Source organism: Leopardus geoffroyi, chromosome D2, assembly GCF_018350155.1.
Source record: "Leopardus geoffroyi isolate Oge1 chromosome D2, O.geoffroyi_Oge1_pat1.0, whole genome shotgun sequence".
NCBI lineage: Eukaryota > Metazoa > Chordata > Mammalia > Carnivora > Felidae > Leopardus > Leopardus geoffroyi.
In genome coordinates this window covers 16,498,409-16,516,478 of record NC_059334.1, presented here as the reverse complement: position 1 = coordinate 16,516,478, position 18,070 = coordinate 16,498,409, and the positions used below count along the sequence as shown (strand labels likewise).

General features: G+C 44.6%; 1 protein-coding gene across 4 annotated transcripts in view; it reads left to right on the top strand.

Moving 5' to 3' along the window:
• DISC1 (DISC1 scaffold protein) overlaps nt 1-18,070 on the top strand; it is a 357,158-nt gene that overhangs the window by 324,508 nt on the left and 14,580 nt on the right. For 3 of the 4 annotated variants that reach the window (XM_045437359.1, XM_045437358.1, XM_045437357.1), the window contains one exon: nt 4,380-4,656. The exons of the other annotated variant lie outside the window; for it this stretch is intronic. In XM_045437359.1, coding sequence (XP_045293315.1) covers nt 4,380-4,656 — 277 coding nt within the window. The remainder of the gene's footprint in view (nt 1-4,379; nt 4,657-18,070) is intronic. 4 annotated transcript variants of the gene reach the window in all.

Here is an 18,070-nt window from a genome sequence, read left to right as displayed (position 1 = left end):
ATGGATATGAAAGGAAAATTCATAGGAGAAAACCTGAGCGGCTATGAACCAATCTTAGTGGCGAGATGAAACCTTAAACAAGATGCCACTTTGCACCTGTCAGCCTGGCTCCGATTAGGAAGCTAGAGGGTGAGTCTAGCATGCCGAACTGAGGACTATCGCTTCTCACGTGAGACTCTATTCTGGGTCTTGCTCTTTGCTTTGTGCCTCTCATTGTCATCATCCCCCTCCTCCCCTAAGTAGCCGCTGTCCTCATTTCTAACACCATGGATTAGTTTGGCATAGTTTCAAGTACAAAATAAATGCAATCATAGTGCCTCCTCTTTTATCTTTTTGTTTTCTCCCAGCCTTGTGTTAATGAGATCACTACACTGTTGCCGACTGTGGTAAATTATTCATCTTCTTTGCAGTGTGATATTCCAACAAATGGATACCACACCATTTGTCCATTCTTCCGTTGACGATGTTCGTTTTCTCTCCCAGGTTTTGGCTGTTACAATCAATGTCGTATGGTCAGTGTACACGTTGATCTCCATTGTTCATGGATTCTGTGAATTTGCCTGCTCACTAAAATTTATTTGTAACCCTGAACTCAATACCTGCAGCACTTTCACTGTCATTCATAGACATGCACAGAGTGGTGAAAAATTCGAGTCACCTGACGTGCATGTTCTCAGCTGAGGTCAAACAAGGCAATGCTCGGTCTTCTTACAGTTCTCATATTACAAACCAGTGTCATTCTCAGGGTCTACTTAGTGTCATGTTTTTTAAATTTTTGCACGTTTTCATGGTGATTTCACTATTTAAAATGGTGCCTGGGACAACTGGGTGGCTCAGTTGGTTGAGCCTCTGACTGTTGATTTTGGCTCAGGTCACGATCCCAGGGTCGTGGGATTGAGCTGCGCATTAGGCTATGTGCTGAGCACGGAGCCTGCTTGAGTTTCTCTGTCTGTCCCTCAGCCCCTCTCCTCTGCTTGCATTCTCTCGCTCTCTCTCTCTTTAAAATAGAAAATAAAACAAAATGAAATGAAATGATGCCCAATCTGAATGCTGAGGTGCTGTCTAGTTCTCCTAAGGGCAAGAAGGCCGTGATGTGCTGTATGGAGAAAATAATGGATGTCCAGGCGTGAGTTATAGTGCTGTTGTCCATGAGTTCAGTGTTAGTGAATCAACAGTATATTCTAAATAAGGTGTCTTCAAACAGAAACACATATAACAAAGTGTTATATATTGATTGGTCGATGAAAATGCTGTGACCAGAGGCTGGCAGCAGCTTCACCCTGCATTTCCCTGGGGAGCACCTGTTCAGTACTGGCTAGGTCAGCGGTCGTGGTGACTTTATGGAACATAATCGCCATGAATATGAGAATTCACAATATAGGCATTTCATTGAGTACATACTTAGGAGTTGCATTGCTAGGTCTTAATGATTGACATGATTTCAACATCAGTACATCCATCAAAGAGATTTTAAAGACACTGCATTCATGTTCACTCCCACCGTCAGTATGTGAGAATACTAATAGCTCCGTACCTTTTCTGACACTTGGTATTGCCAGACTTTCAAATTTTAGCCACGTTGTTGATGTGTAGTCCATCATGTTGTGGTGTAACATGCATTTTCCTGATGATTAATAGTGTTGAGCATCCTTTCATCAGTTACTTACTGGCCATTTAGAAGTCCTCTTTTGTGAAGTACCTGTTTCGGTCTTTGCCTTTTTTAAAAGTGGGTTGTCGGGGCACCTGGCTCAGTCAGTCAAGCATCCAACTTCAGCTCAGGTCATATTCTCACAGTCTGTGGGTTTGAGCCCTGCATTGGGCTCTGTGCTGATGGCTCAGAGCCTGGAGTCTGCTTTGGATTCTGTGTCTCCCTCTCTCTCTCCACCCCTCCCCTGCTTGTGCTCCCTCTCTCTGTCTCTGAAAAATAAACATTAAAAATAAATAAATAATTAAAAATAATAAATAAAAAGTGGGTCGTCTGTCTCTTTCTTATTGAGTTGTAGGAGTCCTGCTATGTTTTCAAATCAGTCCTTTGTTGGTTACATGTGTTACAAATAATTCCTCCTACTCTGTGGCTTATACTTTCATTCTTTCAGTGGTGTTTTTTTTTTGTTGTTGAGTATATAAGTTCATGATATAAATGAAATCAAATTTATCATTTTTTTCTTTATGGCTTGTCCTTTTTATATCTCATTTAAGAGATCTTTGCTTACTATGAAGTCATAAAGATGTTATCCTACATTATCTTCTAGGAGTTTTGATGTTTTAGCTTTCACATTTTGATATACAATCTACTTGTTTGTCTGATGTGAGCCAGTAATCATGATTTGATGTTTTTCCTATAGTAATATTCAATCAGCATAAGTACAATACATTGAAAAACTGTCCTTTTCCCACTAAAGAGTAATGCTTTCATAATGTGTCATTCCTACCCTGTTACTTGTCATCTGTTTGTGTCCTTATTTTTAAAGCATATCTTTTGTAAGCAACATATAGATTTTGATTTTTTTTATTCTAGTCTGAAATCTTTGCCTTTTAAATACAATCCTTATTGTTTATATTTAATGTAAATCTAATATATTTGATTTTTCTATGGTAAAAATGTTTCCACTTTTACCACTTTCCCCATCTGTACCATGTTCATTCCTGTCTCATTTACTGCTTTCATTATAGCAAAACAACAATAAAGTAGGTTTAATTTTTAAAATGTTCTCTCATATTAGCCTGTCAGTTATATACTCTTTTAACCCGTTTTACAATTACCATAGAAGGTTGCATATGATTTGTTGACTTTTTAAAGTCTGATATAAATGAGCACTCTTTCGCTTTCTGGACAACACAAGGACCCTCCTTCCCTTTGTGCTGGTTGTCATGTCTTTTAATTCGACATGTATTCTAGATCACAGAACAACTATTGCTGTTTTTTACATCCACGTTTACTTAGACTTACCTACATATTTATTCTTCCCATTGTTTTTCATTTCTTTATGCATGTCCTTGTTTTCAACCGGGATCCTTTCCTTTTTTCTGTATGTGTTGCCAAAGAATTATTTCAGTTCTTATGTATCTGAAATATCCTCATTTTACTTCTGTTTTTGAAGGAAATTGAATATGATTGTATAATTTATAGATTGACAGTTATTTTCTTACAGCATTTTAAAGATACTGTTTTATCATCTCTTGGCTTCTACCATTTCTGTCACCCGTATTATTATTACTTTGAAGTTAATGCCTTTTTTTTTTTTAATCTGGCTGCTTTTAAGAATTTTATTCTGGCTTTGGTGCCTAGCAGTTTCACTGTGATGAACCCAGGAGCATTTTTTTTTCCTTTTGATTTTTCCTGTTTTAAGATTGTAGTGTTTCCTGAACGTGTAATTTGATATCCCTTGTCAATATTTTAACATTCTTAGCTAATATTTTAATAATGTTGCTTCTGTCTCATTCTTTTGCCATCAGAATTCATCATTTATAAATGTAGGCTTTAAAATAATGATGATTAATATGCTTAAGAAGCTGGAGGGCATGATAGATCATTTAAACAGAGCACCGAAATGTAGAAAAGAAAGTGAAATAAAAATTGTAGAACTGAAAAGTAATCAAAATTGAGAGCACAATAGATACATTGCATAGCAGATTAGTAGACATAGTAGAAGGAGGGGTTGTTAAAGGGAAGACAGATGTCTAGAAAATACCCAGCCTGAAGCTGAATGGAGAGGTGAAACATGTTTGTTTTCCTATAAAATCCCAGATTTTTGCTTTTTCATGAAAAATCAAAGTTTTTGTGAACATCGAGCCTATATATTCCTTCAGTTGGAATTGAAACTTTAGTTGGCCTGGGCTGATGGAGGGCTGTCTGTAGTTGGATATACTCTTCCCATTAGCCGGAGTCCACTCTTCCTCATTTCTTTTTGCTACTGAAGCTGCATAGCTGTTGCCATGGTTTATACTACCTATGCACTGCTTCATTCATTTACGTTGGCTGAGTGGGTGTCGGTAGGGGAGTGTGCGGGAGGGGAGGGACAGTCTAGGCATATGAAATAGCACATGAAAATGCACTTAGCTGGGTGAGTTGGACAAGCCTGGGGACTCAAAGGAAGCCAGCAGGGCTAGAGCACAGACATGAGCAGAGGCCGTGTTGTATTACACCAGATCCAAAACAAGTAGCTACGAAGGACCAAGAGTTATTTCACTGTTAACTCGATGGTACACATATTTGGCCCCTCTCTACCTTCTGGTGGAAACAGTCCATCACTATATAGAATTCAGTTGTTAACAGTAAGAAGACTAGCTAACTTTTAGCCAGGTAGACAGGCTATTGAGTTGGTAGGATGAAATGTCACTGAATACATTTTCATGCCTTCGTTTCCCCTGGGTCTTAGCTGCAAGTGTCCACTGCTTGGAAAAGTGTGGGAAGCTGACTTGGAAGCTTGTCGGTTGCTCATCCAGAGCCTACAGCTCCGGGAGGCCAGGAGCGCCCTGTCCACAGAAGAGGAGAGGCTTATAGAAGACTCAGGGGGAGCTACCGGTACAGCCACTCCTGCTATGCCCTCCAGGCTCCACTCTGAAGACGAGAGGAGGATCCCTTGGCAGGCCTTCGAAGAGTGGCAGGTTCACCTGACCGCATCTCTACACTGCGCTGGCAGCGAACAGAAGGAGGTCTGTCCATCCCCATAGCCCCAGCAGGGGGCCTACCCTGAGGGGTACTCTGGACCCACCCTCCAAATGGGAACAGTAAATATTGGGAGGGTGACCCATTGAACCATGCAAACTTTTGAAGGTTTTAATAACCCTGGAATATGACTACAAAATAACGTAGAATCTTTGCGGAAGTTTAAAATATAGAAGAACAAAAAAAAAATCACTTTTGACCTATTAGTTCTATGTTCTAATTTAATGGCTAGAGTTAGAATATAAACCTGGTATATAATTACCATGTATAGCATATGCCATATATGTCACATATAACATATAATTATTGCATATACTATTACATATGTCATCTGTGATTTTAATTATATATTTAGAATCTATATATCATTATTTATTAGAATCACATTTTCAAATATATGCACATATCCCTTTGTTTTGGCCCAAACAAGGTGGTAATGGGCCTTTATGCTCTTTGTAATATGCTCTTTTCATTGCTTTAAATATTTTTCCCAGTTTATTTATTTATTTTGAAAGAGAGAGCGAGCGCCAGTGGGGGAGGGGCAGAGGGAGACAGAGAGAATCCCAAGCAGGCTCCACACTGTCAGTGCAGAGCCTGATGCGGGGCTTGAACTCCTGAACCACGAGATCATGACCTAAGTCGAAGTCAGATGCTTAAGTGACTGAGCCATCCAGGCGTCCCATGCTCTTTTCATTTTTTTAAAAAACCTAATACTTGGCTTATGATATATATATATATATATGTATGATATATATCATATATATAATGAAAATGTGGATTTATATAACATTTTACTCCAAGGCTGACCTAGATTAACAGGGAAGAGCTCCCCTCCCCTCTCCTCTCTCCTCTTTCCCCCCTCCCCTTCCCTTCTCTCACCAGTCCATCTTTCTCCCCCCAACCTCTCCAACCCTAGGAAGACACCTTATGATAAAAGGACTCTAGGAAACTTCTTTTCCCATTTTAGAACCACAACAGGGGTCCTTGGAGCTTTTTCTGGCCAGGTACCCAGGCGTTCTGAATATTAAAAGGAAGCAAAAGCCTGATGAGGCTGGAGGAACATGTCATTTCATGTTCACGGCTCACATTTGACATTAGAGGTCCCCCCCTCCCTGGGCCTTTGCTACCACGTCCCCCGCCCGCAGGTAGGCCTGCCTGTCCTATCTGTAGGCCCTTGGTCTTCCCAGAGAGCAGACACTTGCTGACAACACATGCTACAGTCACCGCCTTCTGCTTGGGAAATTGATACTTGATCCTATATTTAAATTGAATAACCTTCTGAGAAGGAAGGCTATTGTCAGTCTCTGGAATCCTGCTGGCCTCATAAATTAGGCTCTAAATTAGGCTATAGATGATCTCAACTCCTTTGTTAGCTGAAACACTGCAGGTGGAATCCTCCCCAAAGCCTGGCCACCAGCCCTGTTGGTAGAGTGACTGAAAACTCGCTGCCTGTTGCAGTTGGCCGGCCAGAAAGAAAATTCTGGTGTGGAGGGAAGTGGCGCGCAAGCAAGCGAATGGGAGCCCCGAGCTGAAGAAACAGTGGGCTCAGGGTCCTAGGCTTTGAAGGTGGGGTTGGCTGCCCACGGTGGGCTCCCAGGAGCTCAGTGCCAGGACAGGCAGGGGTCAAGCCAGGTGTGCGAGGGGGGTCAGGCTGGGACATGGGCCTTCCCCTGGAGTTCAGGGCTGGTTCAGCAAATTCCACCTGTTGCGGAGTCTGTCTCCCTGCCTCCCTTCCTTTGTTGCTGTGCTCATCTGTTCTTCCGGGCTGTCTGAGGGATGACTTTCCCAGGTATAGGATTATTCTTCCTCCATAAGATTATAAAGCACCTACCAGTGGGCACAAGATTGTAAGCACCTGCCAGTCTGACTGTGGGAAAACAGCTCTGTTTGCCTAGAAGTAGGAGCTTCAGAGCCAAGGAAGAATAGTGTAGAGCCTTACCATGGAATGATACTTAAAGTTTCTGGTGAGGAGGAGGCCCGGACTGTACCCCAGGGAGCAGAACTACAGTGGCTGCTTCTCTGAGCTCTGGGGCCCACCCCCAGCTCCCCACCACCCACTGAAGTTCTGAGGGTTTCCCACAGGTTTTTTGTGGGGTTTTTTTTGCTGCTATCATGGTAGGGGTGGGGGAGACAGAGGGTATTTTAAAGCTTTGCTAAACTTTCAGTGATGTCTTCGTGTCCTGCGCCAGGCCTCATCCAATTTACCGCTTTTCTGGGTTTACATTCACATCGAAGGGTGGTCGGTCACCCTTTGAATTCGTGAGTGGCAGATGTGTTAAGATGGGTAGATATTTTCTAGAAAGGGTAAAACTAATGAGCTGTTGCCAAGAATTGGGGGAAGAGAATGATTCACAAAGTGCAACAGAGAGGAATTTGGGGGGGTGTGTAACAGAACCATTCTGTCCCTTGACTGTGGTGGTAGTTACCTGACCGTGTACCTATGTCTGTAACTTTGCACCAGAGTGAATTTTATCATCTATAACTTTACAAAGGTGACCAAAGTTTTAAAAATAACATCCGCCTGTTTAAGAGCGAGGCTATAGATGTTGGGATCGGGGCACCTGGCTCGGGGCTCTCCTTAAGACAGTAGAGCGAGGCAGGCAGCCTGAGCCTCAGAGTCTCTGCTCTGATTCGAGTTAGACCATCCACAGGCTGCATTTACGCTAAACACCCTGCCCCTCCCCCCCTCCCCCCAAAGAGGACAATAAAAACTATCTTGTGAGGTTGTAAGGATTTCAATAAAATAATGCATCTAGCAGTGAGGAGAGGCTTTAAAAAATGGCTTTGTTGTTTTGGGGGTGTGTTATCACTCTTTTTTGGAAACCACAAGTTTCCCTAAGACCTTTTAAAAATAATATACCTGGCTTTCTTTATCAAGAAGCAGAAGCAGGCAACGAATTAGTGGGAGATAATCCAAGAAAGGAAAGGTTTAATAAAGGAAGAATCTTGTTTGTATTTAGATGGGATTTTAGACAGCAGCAGGCTCGTTAGGAAGGTGTTCCCGTTTTCCCGCCTGCCTTTTCCAGGGAACCCAGTGAAGTCTGGGTACTTGTGGGCTTACCCAGTGGCTAAAGCGTGTACTCGCTTTGCAGCTGGGAGTTGGTTTTGCTCCGGAACTCCCTGCTGGGGCTGGCCGTCCCGCACAGGGTTTCTCTACTGAAGCATGACCGCCCGAAGGCAGTCAGTTTCTTTATAACCCAAATCCTCCATGAAAAATTGCTGACTTCTTAGGGAGGCCCACCGGGGCACGGATTCTCAGAGCCTTCACCGTGTGCTTCAAGTGGCCCACGTGGGTACGTGCATTTCCGCTGTACGTTGTTGTAACGAGTGGGAGTGTTTCTCGTTAATTAAAGCTTTCACCCCGTGTGCATCTCCGGACGGGTTCCCCCATTTTACAGCTGGGCCCATTAAGGCAAAGTCATTTGCTTGGGGCTTCGCTGCAGAGGAATTCGGCCGCAGGGCCAAGGGCCAATTTTAGCATGCACTTCCTCCGATTGGAAGAACACTTCTTTTTCTGTTTCATTACTGCTGGCCCGCAAGACTTTCCGCGGACTCTGGAAACAATCAGCTGCTGTTGGCCCTGGTTTACAGACGGTGCAGAAATTGCACCGGGGCCAGACAGGAGCTGGGGAAATCAGTGAGCCAGCTTCCTCCACTGTGAAGTTGCTCTTTTGTACTCGCTGTTCTGGCCATAATACCTGCGTAATTCTCTCTTTCCTGTCTGCAGACTGTCCTGCTGGGGTGCTTTCTGTTTTTCCTACAAAGTGGGCTCCCCTCCCGCGGAGTTCCCTGGACAGTATCACTCTCCCCTAACCCCAGCTGCTTCCTTTCCAAGCCAGTAAGCTGCCACCAAAGAGGCTTAAAAAGGCCAACAAAGGACCAGAGCTTTCTCCCGCAGTATTGGAATAGCCAGCGTGCTGTCCGTGACGAAAGAAATTCGCAATAAGACACAGCCAGACGGTGTAGCTTTTATTATAGGACACAGGTCTCTCAAACCACCTCCTAGTTCCTCTTCTCGTGGCCCGTCTTGCAGAAACCGCAACCATAATGCATCGCTGACACTTTCCAGTTTGGGTTTCCCTGGAGATGGACAGAGCACTTGCAAAACAGTCGTCAGCCTCCTCTTTTTTCTCTCTCAAACATGACTGAATTTTCCCAAGGTTTTGAACCTTGGCGTATGTAGAGACAAGAAGTCTCCTTCACGTGAATGTTTCATTGCTCTACATAGTGTTTGTTTAAATCGTGTAATTAGAATTTCAGGTACAGCTGGCATACCCAGAATTAGAAACAAACACAGCTCATCCGATAGGAGCAGGAGTGCGCAGGCTCCCCGGGGCCCCGCCCTGGCCCCGGTCCTGGACCGGCCTTGGCCCCCCAGAGTTGTTGAGAGGCCGCAGAGCCGCAGGGCAAGCTGGGAGGTGGGAGGGGGGGTGGGGCAGGGGCTTCCACTGTCATCATTTAGCGGCCCCTGCTGCTTCTCTCAGTTAATTAATGTTGTCAGCAACTCAGCCTCCTTCACCTGCCCAAGGAAAGGAAGTGGGCTCTTCTGATCAGCCTGCTTTGCCTCCTTTTTTTAAAACCATGGAACCACGTTTCTGTGCTCCAGGGCCTAACTGTGGCATTTCTTTCACTAATTAAAAATAGGTCAGTGCTTCTGAGGAAACCAGCCTTGGGGGGCTCTTGGAGACTCTTTCACCTTGGAAATTCCTTGTCATTCCCTGACTAACGAAGGCTGAGGGATCGATAGAAAATTGTCACCTCCTACATGGCAAGGACTAACGGCATTTGGAACGCTGGAGGCTTATCTGAGGCCCGTGCGGTGGTTTCTTTGGAGTTGCTGAGAGATTTTTAAAATGCAGGGTTGCACATTTCTGCAAAATGAATTCACCCTCTGCCCCCCTTGTCATGCCTAGGCTGCTGTCTGATTCTCTCACCTCTTGGGGGCCGGAGCTGCTAAAATCAGGAACTTCCTGTACCCCACAAGCTGGCTGTCACAACTTCCCGCCCCTTTGAGCCTGAGCAGGTGGGAGACCTGGATCTGCATAGAGCGGAAGACGGGCTCTCCTACCGGGTGACATCCAGAACCAGAATTAAACATTGGCATTTGTTTATTTATTAATTTTTTTAATGTTTATTTATTTTGGGGAGAGAGAAAGAGAGAGACAGAGACAGAGTGCAAGCTGGAGAGAGGCAGAGAGAGAGAGAGGGAGATACAGAATCCAAAGCAGGTTCCAGGCTCTGAGCTGTCAGCCCAGAGCCCGATGTAGGGCTCGAACTCAGGAACGGTGAGATAATGATCTGAGCCGAAGTCGGATGCTTAACGGACTGAGCCACCCAGGCCACTTAGTTTGTTTATTTTATGTTATGTTATGTTATGTTATGTTATGTTATGTTATGTTATGTTATTAATTTAATTTAAAGAGAAATAGAGCAGGGAAGGGGCAGAGAAAGAGGGAGACAGAGAATCCCAAGCAGGCTCTGCGCTGTTAGCGCAAAGCCCAGCATGGGGCTTGAACTCACAGACCGTGAAATCCTGACCTGAGCTGAAATCAAGAGAAGCTTAATTGACTGAGCCACCCTGAAGCCCCCATTGGCACTTAAAAACAGTAATTCTGGTAGTTTCATATTTGCATCATTTACAAAAAATATTCAGAGAGGCGGGGATACTTACCACTACACTAACGAGGAAAAAAATATTTAGAAATGCAAAAATTTTTAATCCGAAATGAACACAGGTGAAAGTTGTCATTTGATTCTGTTCTCATAATTCCTCTTTATCAGTATTGGCAAGAGGCAGTTTGCAGAGCACATTCTCCTCACGTGGAATCCCTCCAACTGTGTTCTGTTTTCATTTTCTTATACAAAAGGGTTTTAGGATTTGACATCACTACCCCCCAAGTCTGAATGCTTATGTTGCATAGAAATTATCTAAGTACTTGCTGATGGCATGACTATTATTTACAAATAGATTTTTCCTAGAAGTTTCTGGTAGAGTCTGGCCTTATTGGACTTTGATGTTCAACTGATGTATGCTAAAAGGAAAACAGTGTAAATTCTCTTGAGTGATCATGTGATATAAAATATAGCCTTTCAAACGTTGTCCTTCCTGTAAGCTGGAAACCGTAGGCTAATTAACATATACAAATTAACAGCTCATTCTTTCTTTTACTGAAACAACTTTTGTTGTTGTTCTGTTAAATGGTCCTATTTAGAACCTGTTTCTCGGCACCTTCTCTGTGATAAGTGTGCACGTACGTGAAGACAATTTATTGCTCACTTTGACCGAAAGACATCTAAATATTTCAAATGCTTTCCTTACCACTCACAACATCTGGATGCTTTTAAAAGAAATACCCAGTGACTCCGGGTGTAGCCATATAACTTGGGTATTTGGATGAATACTTGAATTACATGGAGTAGTAAAGATATGCCTTCAATTTCTTAATTTGTGCCTCTCTGCTTGCTGGCATTAATGACTGTAGAATGAGTGTTCATGTGTAAAGACAAATACTCATGGAGTCTATTTCAAATAGAGGTACAAGATATTATTTGTAGTACGGACAGGAGTTTTTCTTAGGTAAATATTCTTTATGTGGACAATAAAAAGAAAAGAAAAAGAAAACCATAGAGCATTCCTGGAATGTATTTGCCAAGCAAATATTTTGGAAAACAGCCCAAAGGAACATATTTAAGGCTGTGATTTTAATACCGAGCTAGGGAAATGCTTTAATGCATCAGCTAAGCTCACGGATGGTGGTAATCACATCTGGTTTACCTCAAGCTATAGAAGAGGGAATGAATCTTAACAGCAGAACAAACATCATGAGGCTCAAGTCACATTTTTTTTTTTTTGCAGGTATGTATATGTGCAGTGTGGGGTTAAGTTTTTTTTTTTTTTTTTTTAAACTTAACTACTGCCGTGGCTCAAGTGATCCATTAATGCAAGTGGCTTGCCAATCATAAGGGAACACTGCTCTGTCACCTGTCCTTTCTTTATTATGTAGCCTGTGAGTTTTAGTGCAGGAAGTAAATATGTTTATGGATATGCAGCTACTGCTGATGCCTTAGCACGTGGCCAAGGAAGACGGGGGTCTAAGTCAGCTGTTCAGTTACAGCAAAGAGTAGGGTATCCAAAGTAGGGACTTCTTTCCTTCACTGACCCCATTCCTTAGCAAGGAGGGGGGGGGTATTTGATGACTTTGAAGGGTAGCACCCAACTCAATGCATTTCCCACATGACATGTAGACCTAAAAGGTCCTTGTTGATTTTATCAGGTGAATTTTTTCTTTTTTTTTTTTTTTTTTAATTTTTTTTTTTTCAACGTTTATTTATTTTTGGGACAGAGAGAGACAGAGCATGAACGGGGGAGGGTCAGAGAGAGAGAAAGAGACACAGAATCGGAAACAGGCTCCAGGCTCCGAGCCATCATGAGCCATCAGCCCAGAGCCCGACGCGGGGCTCGAACTCACGGACCGCGAGATCGTGACCTGGCTGAAGTCGGACGCTTAACCGACTGCGCCACCCAGGCGCCCCTATCAGGTGAATTTTGAAATCATGGCAATAATTCTTACTTTGGTTATAAGGTTTTCCCATTTCAGACATCACACTGCCTCTCCCTTTGGAAGTACTTCTGACAGCATTAAAAAAAAAAAAATCAACAGTTTAAACTTCTCGATCCACTGACTCAGCGCAAGGTGTAGCCCATCTGCTGAAATTTGTGGTGGATAACCAGTGATGGACAACATTTCTGGAAATGTGTGCTCTCTTAGGGGCGGGAGCCTTTCATAAGTAAAAGTGGGCAGCTACGGCGTTATCTGCCTAACTAGCAAACTAAAGTACACGGCTTCCTGTTCACACGCATTTTCTATTCAGAATGAAAATAATCGATATGATTTCCTTACGGCTCTAGGTGCAGCCTGAGGAAATATTGTTACCAGATACTTACCAGATACTTGTTCATTTCGAAACAATTACTATTATGTAATATATTCCCTATCCTTTGCGTCTGGGCTCTAGTTTTATTTTTTATTTATTTATTTATTTTTTTTAGCATTTATTTATTTTTGAGGCAGAGAGAGACAAAGCATGAACGGGGGAGGGTCAGAGAGAAGGAGACACAGAATCTGAAACAGGCTCCAGGCTCTGAGCTGTCGGCACAGAGCCCGACACGGGGCTCAAACTCACGGACCACGAGATCATGACCTGGGCCGAAGTCGGCCGCTTAACCGACTGAGCCACCCAGGCGCCCCATGGGCTCTAGTTTTAAAACGAAAACGTTAAATGTTGGTATGTTCGAAATGTCTTAGGCAAGGATTGGGAAATACGGCTAAGTAAAAAAGTTCTCAGAGCCCCGGGCCACGGAGTGTGTGACTGGTTTTCACCAGAGTGTGAGATGTCGGCATCTGTTCAGACTAGCACCTGAATGCAGTTTGGGATCTGAGGGTAAACTTTTGTCAATCAATGTTGTAGAAAGTCATTTTGATGGGAAAATCCTGCCCGGCAAAGGAAATCCTCTTTTCTGTTTTAAATCACGCTTCCCGGGTTTGGTGAGTAGGCTAGCTTTTTGGCATCATCGCTGATTCAACACAGCTGAACATTTCTGCCCACACATTCAAGTCTACAGGTTTTGGTCATGAGCTGAGTTAGGCAAATTATATCTGAAATACCACCCAGCCGAGTTGGTGCTCCCGAATCGCACCCATGTGGGACAGAAGGGGAGATGTACGGCTTTTTTTCTGAGGCACCTGTAAGATGCATTTGTATAGAAGGGACTCGCCAGTGACCCTGGAAAACAGGGATGGATCCCAGGCAAGCCTGTTCCTGTCTGCACTGAGGGAAAGGGACTGCGTTCAGAGAGGTGTCCTCACGTGCCTCCCGCCTGGCTCTTCGCACTCTGGCGAGAGGATGCCACGGGCATTGCAATCTGAGAAACAGCCTCGCTTCCTCTAGACGTGGTGTAAAGAAGGATCCCCATTTGTTTCTTCCACACATATTTACTGAGCACCTCTGGAGTGCTAGGCAGGGCATTAGGCACTGGGTTCAGGGATGGCAAGACACCCTGTGCTACCTTCTGAAGTAGCAGGAGGGTATGTACCCATTAAAAAAAGTAACATGCTTGAGTCCTAACTGGGTTGAGGTGGTATAGGAGATCGAGGGATCCAGAAGCCTTCCTAGAAGAAGTGGGGAAGAAATGGAACTTTTAGGGTTAATATATATTATATATATGAATATTATATTATATATAATATATATCATATCATATCATATCATCATATTATATTATATATAGGGGCATCTGGGTGGCTTAGTTTGTTAAGTGTCTGGCTTCAGCTCAGGTCATGATCTCGTGGTTCATGAGTTTGAGCCCCACGTTGGGCTCTGTGCTGACAGCTGGGAGCCTAGAGCCTGCTTCAGATTCTGTGTCTCCCTCTCTCTTTGCCCTTCCCCTGCTTGCACTCTGTCTCTCTCTCTCTCAAAAATAAATAAAATATTAACATATATATATATATATATATTTTTTTTTTTTTTTTGAGAGAGAGAGAATGAGTGGGGGAGAGGCAGAGAGAGGGAGACAGAGGATCTGAAGTTGGCTTCACACTAACAGCACAGAGCCCTCTTCAGGGCTCGATTTCACAAGCTGCAAGATCATGACATGAGCCAAAGTCGGACACTCAACTGACTGAACCACTCAGGTGCCCCTACAGGGTTTGTTTGTTTTTTTTAATGTTTTTATTTATTTTTGAGACAGAGAGAGACAGAGCATGAGCAGGGGAGGGGCAGAGAGAGGGAGACACAGAATCTGAAGCAGGCCCCAGGCTCTGAGCCATCAGCACAGAGCCCGATGCGGGGCTCAAACTCATAGACTGTGAGATCATGACCTGAGCTGAAGTTGGACGCTTAACCGACTGAGCCACCCAGGCGCCCCCTTTTTTTTTCTTAATGTCTTTATTTTTATTTAAGAGAGAGAGAGCGTGAGAGCAAGGGTAGAGGTCCAGAGAGAGAGAGAGAAAGAGAGGAGAGAGAGAGAGAGAGAGAGAGAGAGAGAGAGAGAGAGAGAGAGAGAATCCCAAGCAGGCTCCACTCTCAATGCAGAGCGTGACATGAGGCTTGATCCCACAACCCTGGGATCGTGACCTGAGCTGAAATCCAGAGTCAGACGCTTAACTGACTGAGCCACCCAGGCACCCTGAATCTGTAGGGGGTTGAAGAGAGAGATGGTATTAGCCAGGCAGAGAAGGGGAAATGCTGAACAGTGTGGCCATTTACCTGGTGATGTTTCTTTCATTCGGACCCATAGGGAAAAATCCTCCTAGGGCTAAGTGAGAGGATAGAGGTACAGAAAGGAAAAAAAAAAAACCATACTTTGGATTGCTGAAAAGATGGCCTGATTGGGCAAATTACTGGAGAGTTTTCAAAGCCAGTTTGAAATGCCAAACAACCTGTAATTCATCCATTCCGAATCTCAAATCCTACAAAATTCCATTTCAGCTAGGAACACCAGTGACTTTGTAGTGGGTGATGTGTTTATTTATCAAGGATCGGTCATGTGGGGTTTTTGGTTTTGGGTTTTTTTGTGGGTTTTTTTTTTTTGCCACATTTAATTTAATAATGCAAATGGAAATGAATGTTACAAACCAGCCTCATGTTTTATGGGCATGTGGACAAAAGGTTCCTGGCTCACCGCTGCAGCCAGCTTGTCCTGTGGCCATTATCACCACCTCCAGCTGATACGTATCTGAATCCTGGAGGACACACCCCCTTAATGACACAGAGCCCTCCAGGAATCAGAGCAGACTTCGCAGAGTTCTGAGGGTGGAAGAGAGGAGAGGTCACATCTTCAGGCACCGTTTACTTCTCTGATTTCTATCCATCATCATTTTGTGCCTTCCCCTCCCCCCCAATTCCCACCCTGGGCCAGCCCGACAAGAATCCCTTTCTGTGTTTCCCCTCTGCACGGCTAAGTCAGACTCTGGGGGAAGAACCTGCTAGATCTGGGAGATCCGTGTCTTAGACCCCAACCTGCCCCTTTCTCAGTGTATGACCTTCAGGCTCTTTGAGATGCTTTCCGTGTGTACAAAAGGAAGAATTGAACTAGATGATTTCTAAGTCCCCCCCCTGCCAGCTCCAATTCTCTCTGCTCCTAGGTATCAAGATCCTCCGGAAAGGGCTCATGACATCCTTAGTGGCCCTGACTGAGGTGGCCCTTTATAAATGCTTGCATTTGATGTCCTGGAAAACAAGGTGGGTGTTCAGATGAGGGGTTTCATTGTCACGCAGTTCTGTCCCAAGCTGTCGACTCCCGAACAGTATGGCTGACTTACAGTTCCCTTTAACAGAAATGCCAGAGATTTCTGTTAAAGATTTCATGGAAGAACAACTTCTTTGAAAGACAAATAAGCAAACAAAACCCCTTTAATAGCTCCTGTTTCCTTTGCTTGTTTTAACTTTCCATCGAGGTGTAGACAAATAAAGCGGATAAAATCAGAAACTGGGGTATGGTTGACGGCAAAGCCCCCTGCTCTCCTGCCACGTCATCTCTGCGGCGTAAAGCCTTAAAACCCACTGGCTTAAAAGAACACACTCAGGAAAGGCGTTCTCAAGGCAAGAGAGAAAGCATGCTTGGTGCTTCCCGTAGAGGCTGCCATCTTGCATGACTGTAGAATGCAACACTCAAGTTCTGAGGCGGACATAGCCATTCCATGCAGTGAGTGTGTCCCCCGGGGTGAATGTGAGACACCAAGGCAGAAATCCACTGGCCTGTTCCTTCTACCTCTTGTGCTGGAAGCCCCTTCCTGTGCTGAGACGTCTGCTACAGGAAGAGTCAGTTCTCCCAAAGGCAGAAGGGAGTGAGGCCCTGTTGGTGTTATCGCAAGCAGATATGTTGCTGAGGATGTGTGCCTGCGCTGGTTCCTAGCCCTGCCTGCACATCTGACCGGGAGCCAGGGATCTGGGGACCAGGCACCGATGGTAGTGGTGGCTCATCAAGATCTCCTTCTTGAACATCTCAGCTCATTGCCGCAGTTCTGAGCACGGCTGGGACCTCCCCACCTGGGCCCGGCGTGGGCATTAGCACGTGGTTGAGTTTCAAGAGCTAGTCAGTGTTGGGTGTGGCTCTTTAGCTGGGACCGGTGAGAGTGTACTTCCGGCTGGCGTTCTTCAACAGTCCCCCCACCCACGCGGGATCCTGTGCGGTAAAACCTGCATAGCCTGCTGTGCTGGCTAGACAGCTGCATAACAGATCACCCCAACTTAGTGATTTAGAACAACCGTTTGCTGTAAGCATGGATCTGTGGGTCAGCAATTTGGATGGGGCCTCGTGGGGAGGGCCGTCTCTGCCCCACACTGTTTGAGCGTTAGCTGGATGACTGGATCGTGGAGCTTGGAATCATTTGAAGACTTACTCCCACCCACGTCTGGCTGATGGGGCGAATTAGTGGAGAGTTTTCAAAGCCACTTTGAAATGCCAAACAACCTGTAATTCATCCATTCCGAATCGCAAATCCTACAAAATTCCATTACAGCTAGGAACACCAGTGACTTTGTAGTGGTGCTGTGTTTATTATCAAGTCATACGGTCATGCGAGGTTTTCATTTTTTGGCTTTTTTTTTTTTTTTTTTTTTTGCCACATTTAATTAAAAAAATTTTTTTTTTCTTAACGTTTTATTTTACTTTTGAGACAGAGAGAGACAGAGCATGAACGGGGGAGGGGCAGAGAGAGAGGGAAACACAGAATCGGAGGCAGGCTCCAGGCTCCGAGCTGTTAGCACAGAGCCCGACGTGGGGCTCGAACTCACGGACCGCGAGATCGTGACCTGGCTGAAGTCGGACGCTTAACCGACTGCGCCACCCAGGCGCCCCTTGCCACATTTAATTTAATAATAAAATGGAAGCAAACGTTACAAATTTCAAGCCAAGAGGAGCCTAGTGCATGAAGAGCACTGGGAGCTTCAACCAGACACCCACACATGGCTTGACCATGGACCCTGGACTTCCTCACTGCATGGAGACCGCGTTCCAGGGCACGTGATCTGAGAAAACATCATCTATTATGAGCTGGCTTTGGATGTCAGGAAAGTCACCTTTGCCATGTTCTGTCCATTGAAAGATTCTCAGCGGCCCAGCCAGGCTCAAAGTGGAGTTGGGGAGGGAATAGTAAACTGTCTCTTGACAATAGAGAGGCAAGGTTCTGGAAAGCTGTATTGCTGTGGCCACACAGGCACTCTGCTCTACCTGGGCATAGCATGGAAAATACAAGGAAGTTCTGACCAGTCCCTCGAGTTTAAGGTTAACAGGCAGGACCTCTGCAGTTGTGCTCAGCTTGTAGTAATGGCTCTGGTCCCACTTTAGCCTCTACAGACAACTAGGATTCCTCTGGAGAGAGCAGAATTTTTCACCAGCTT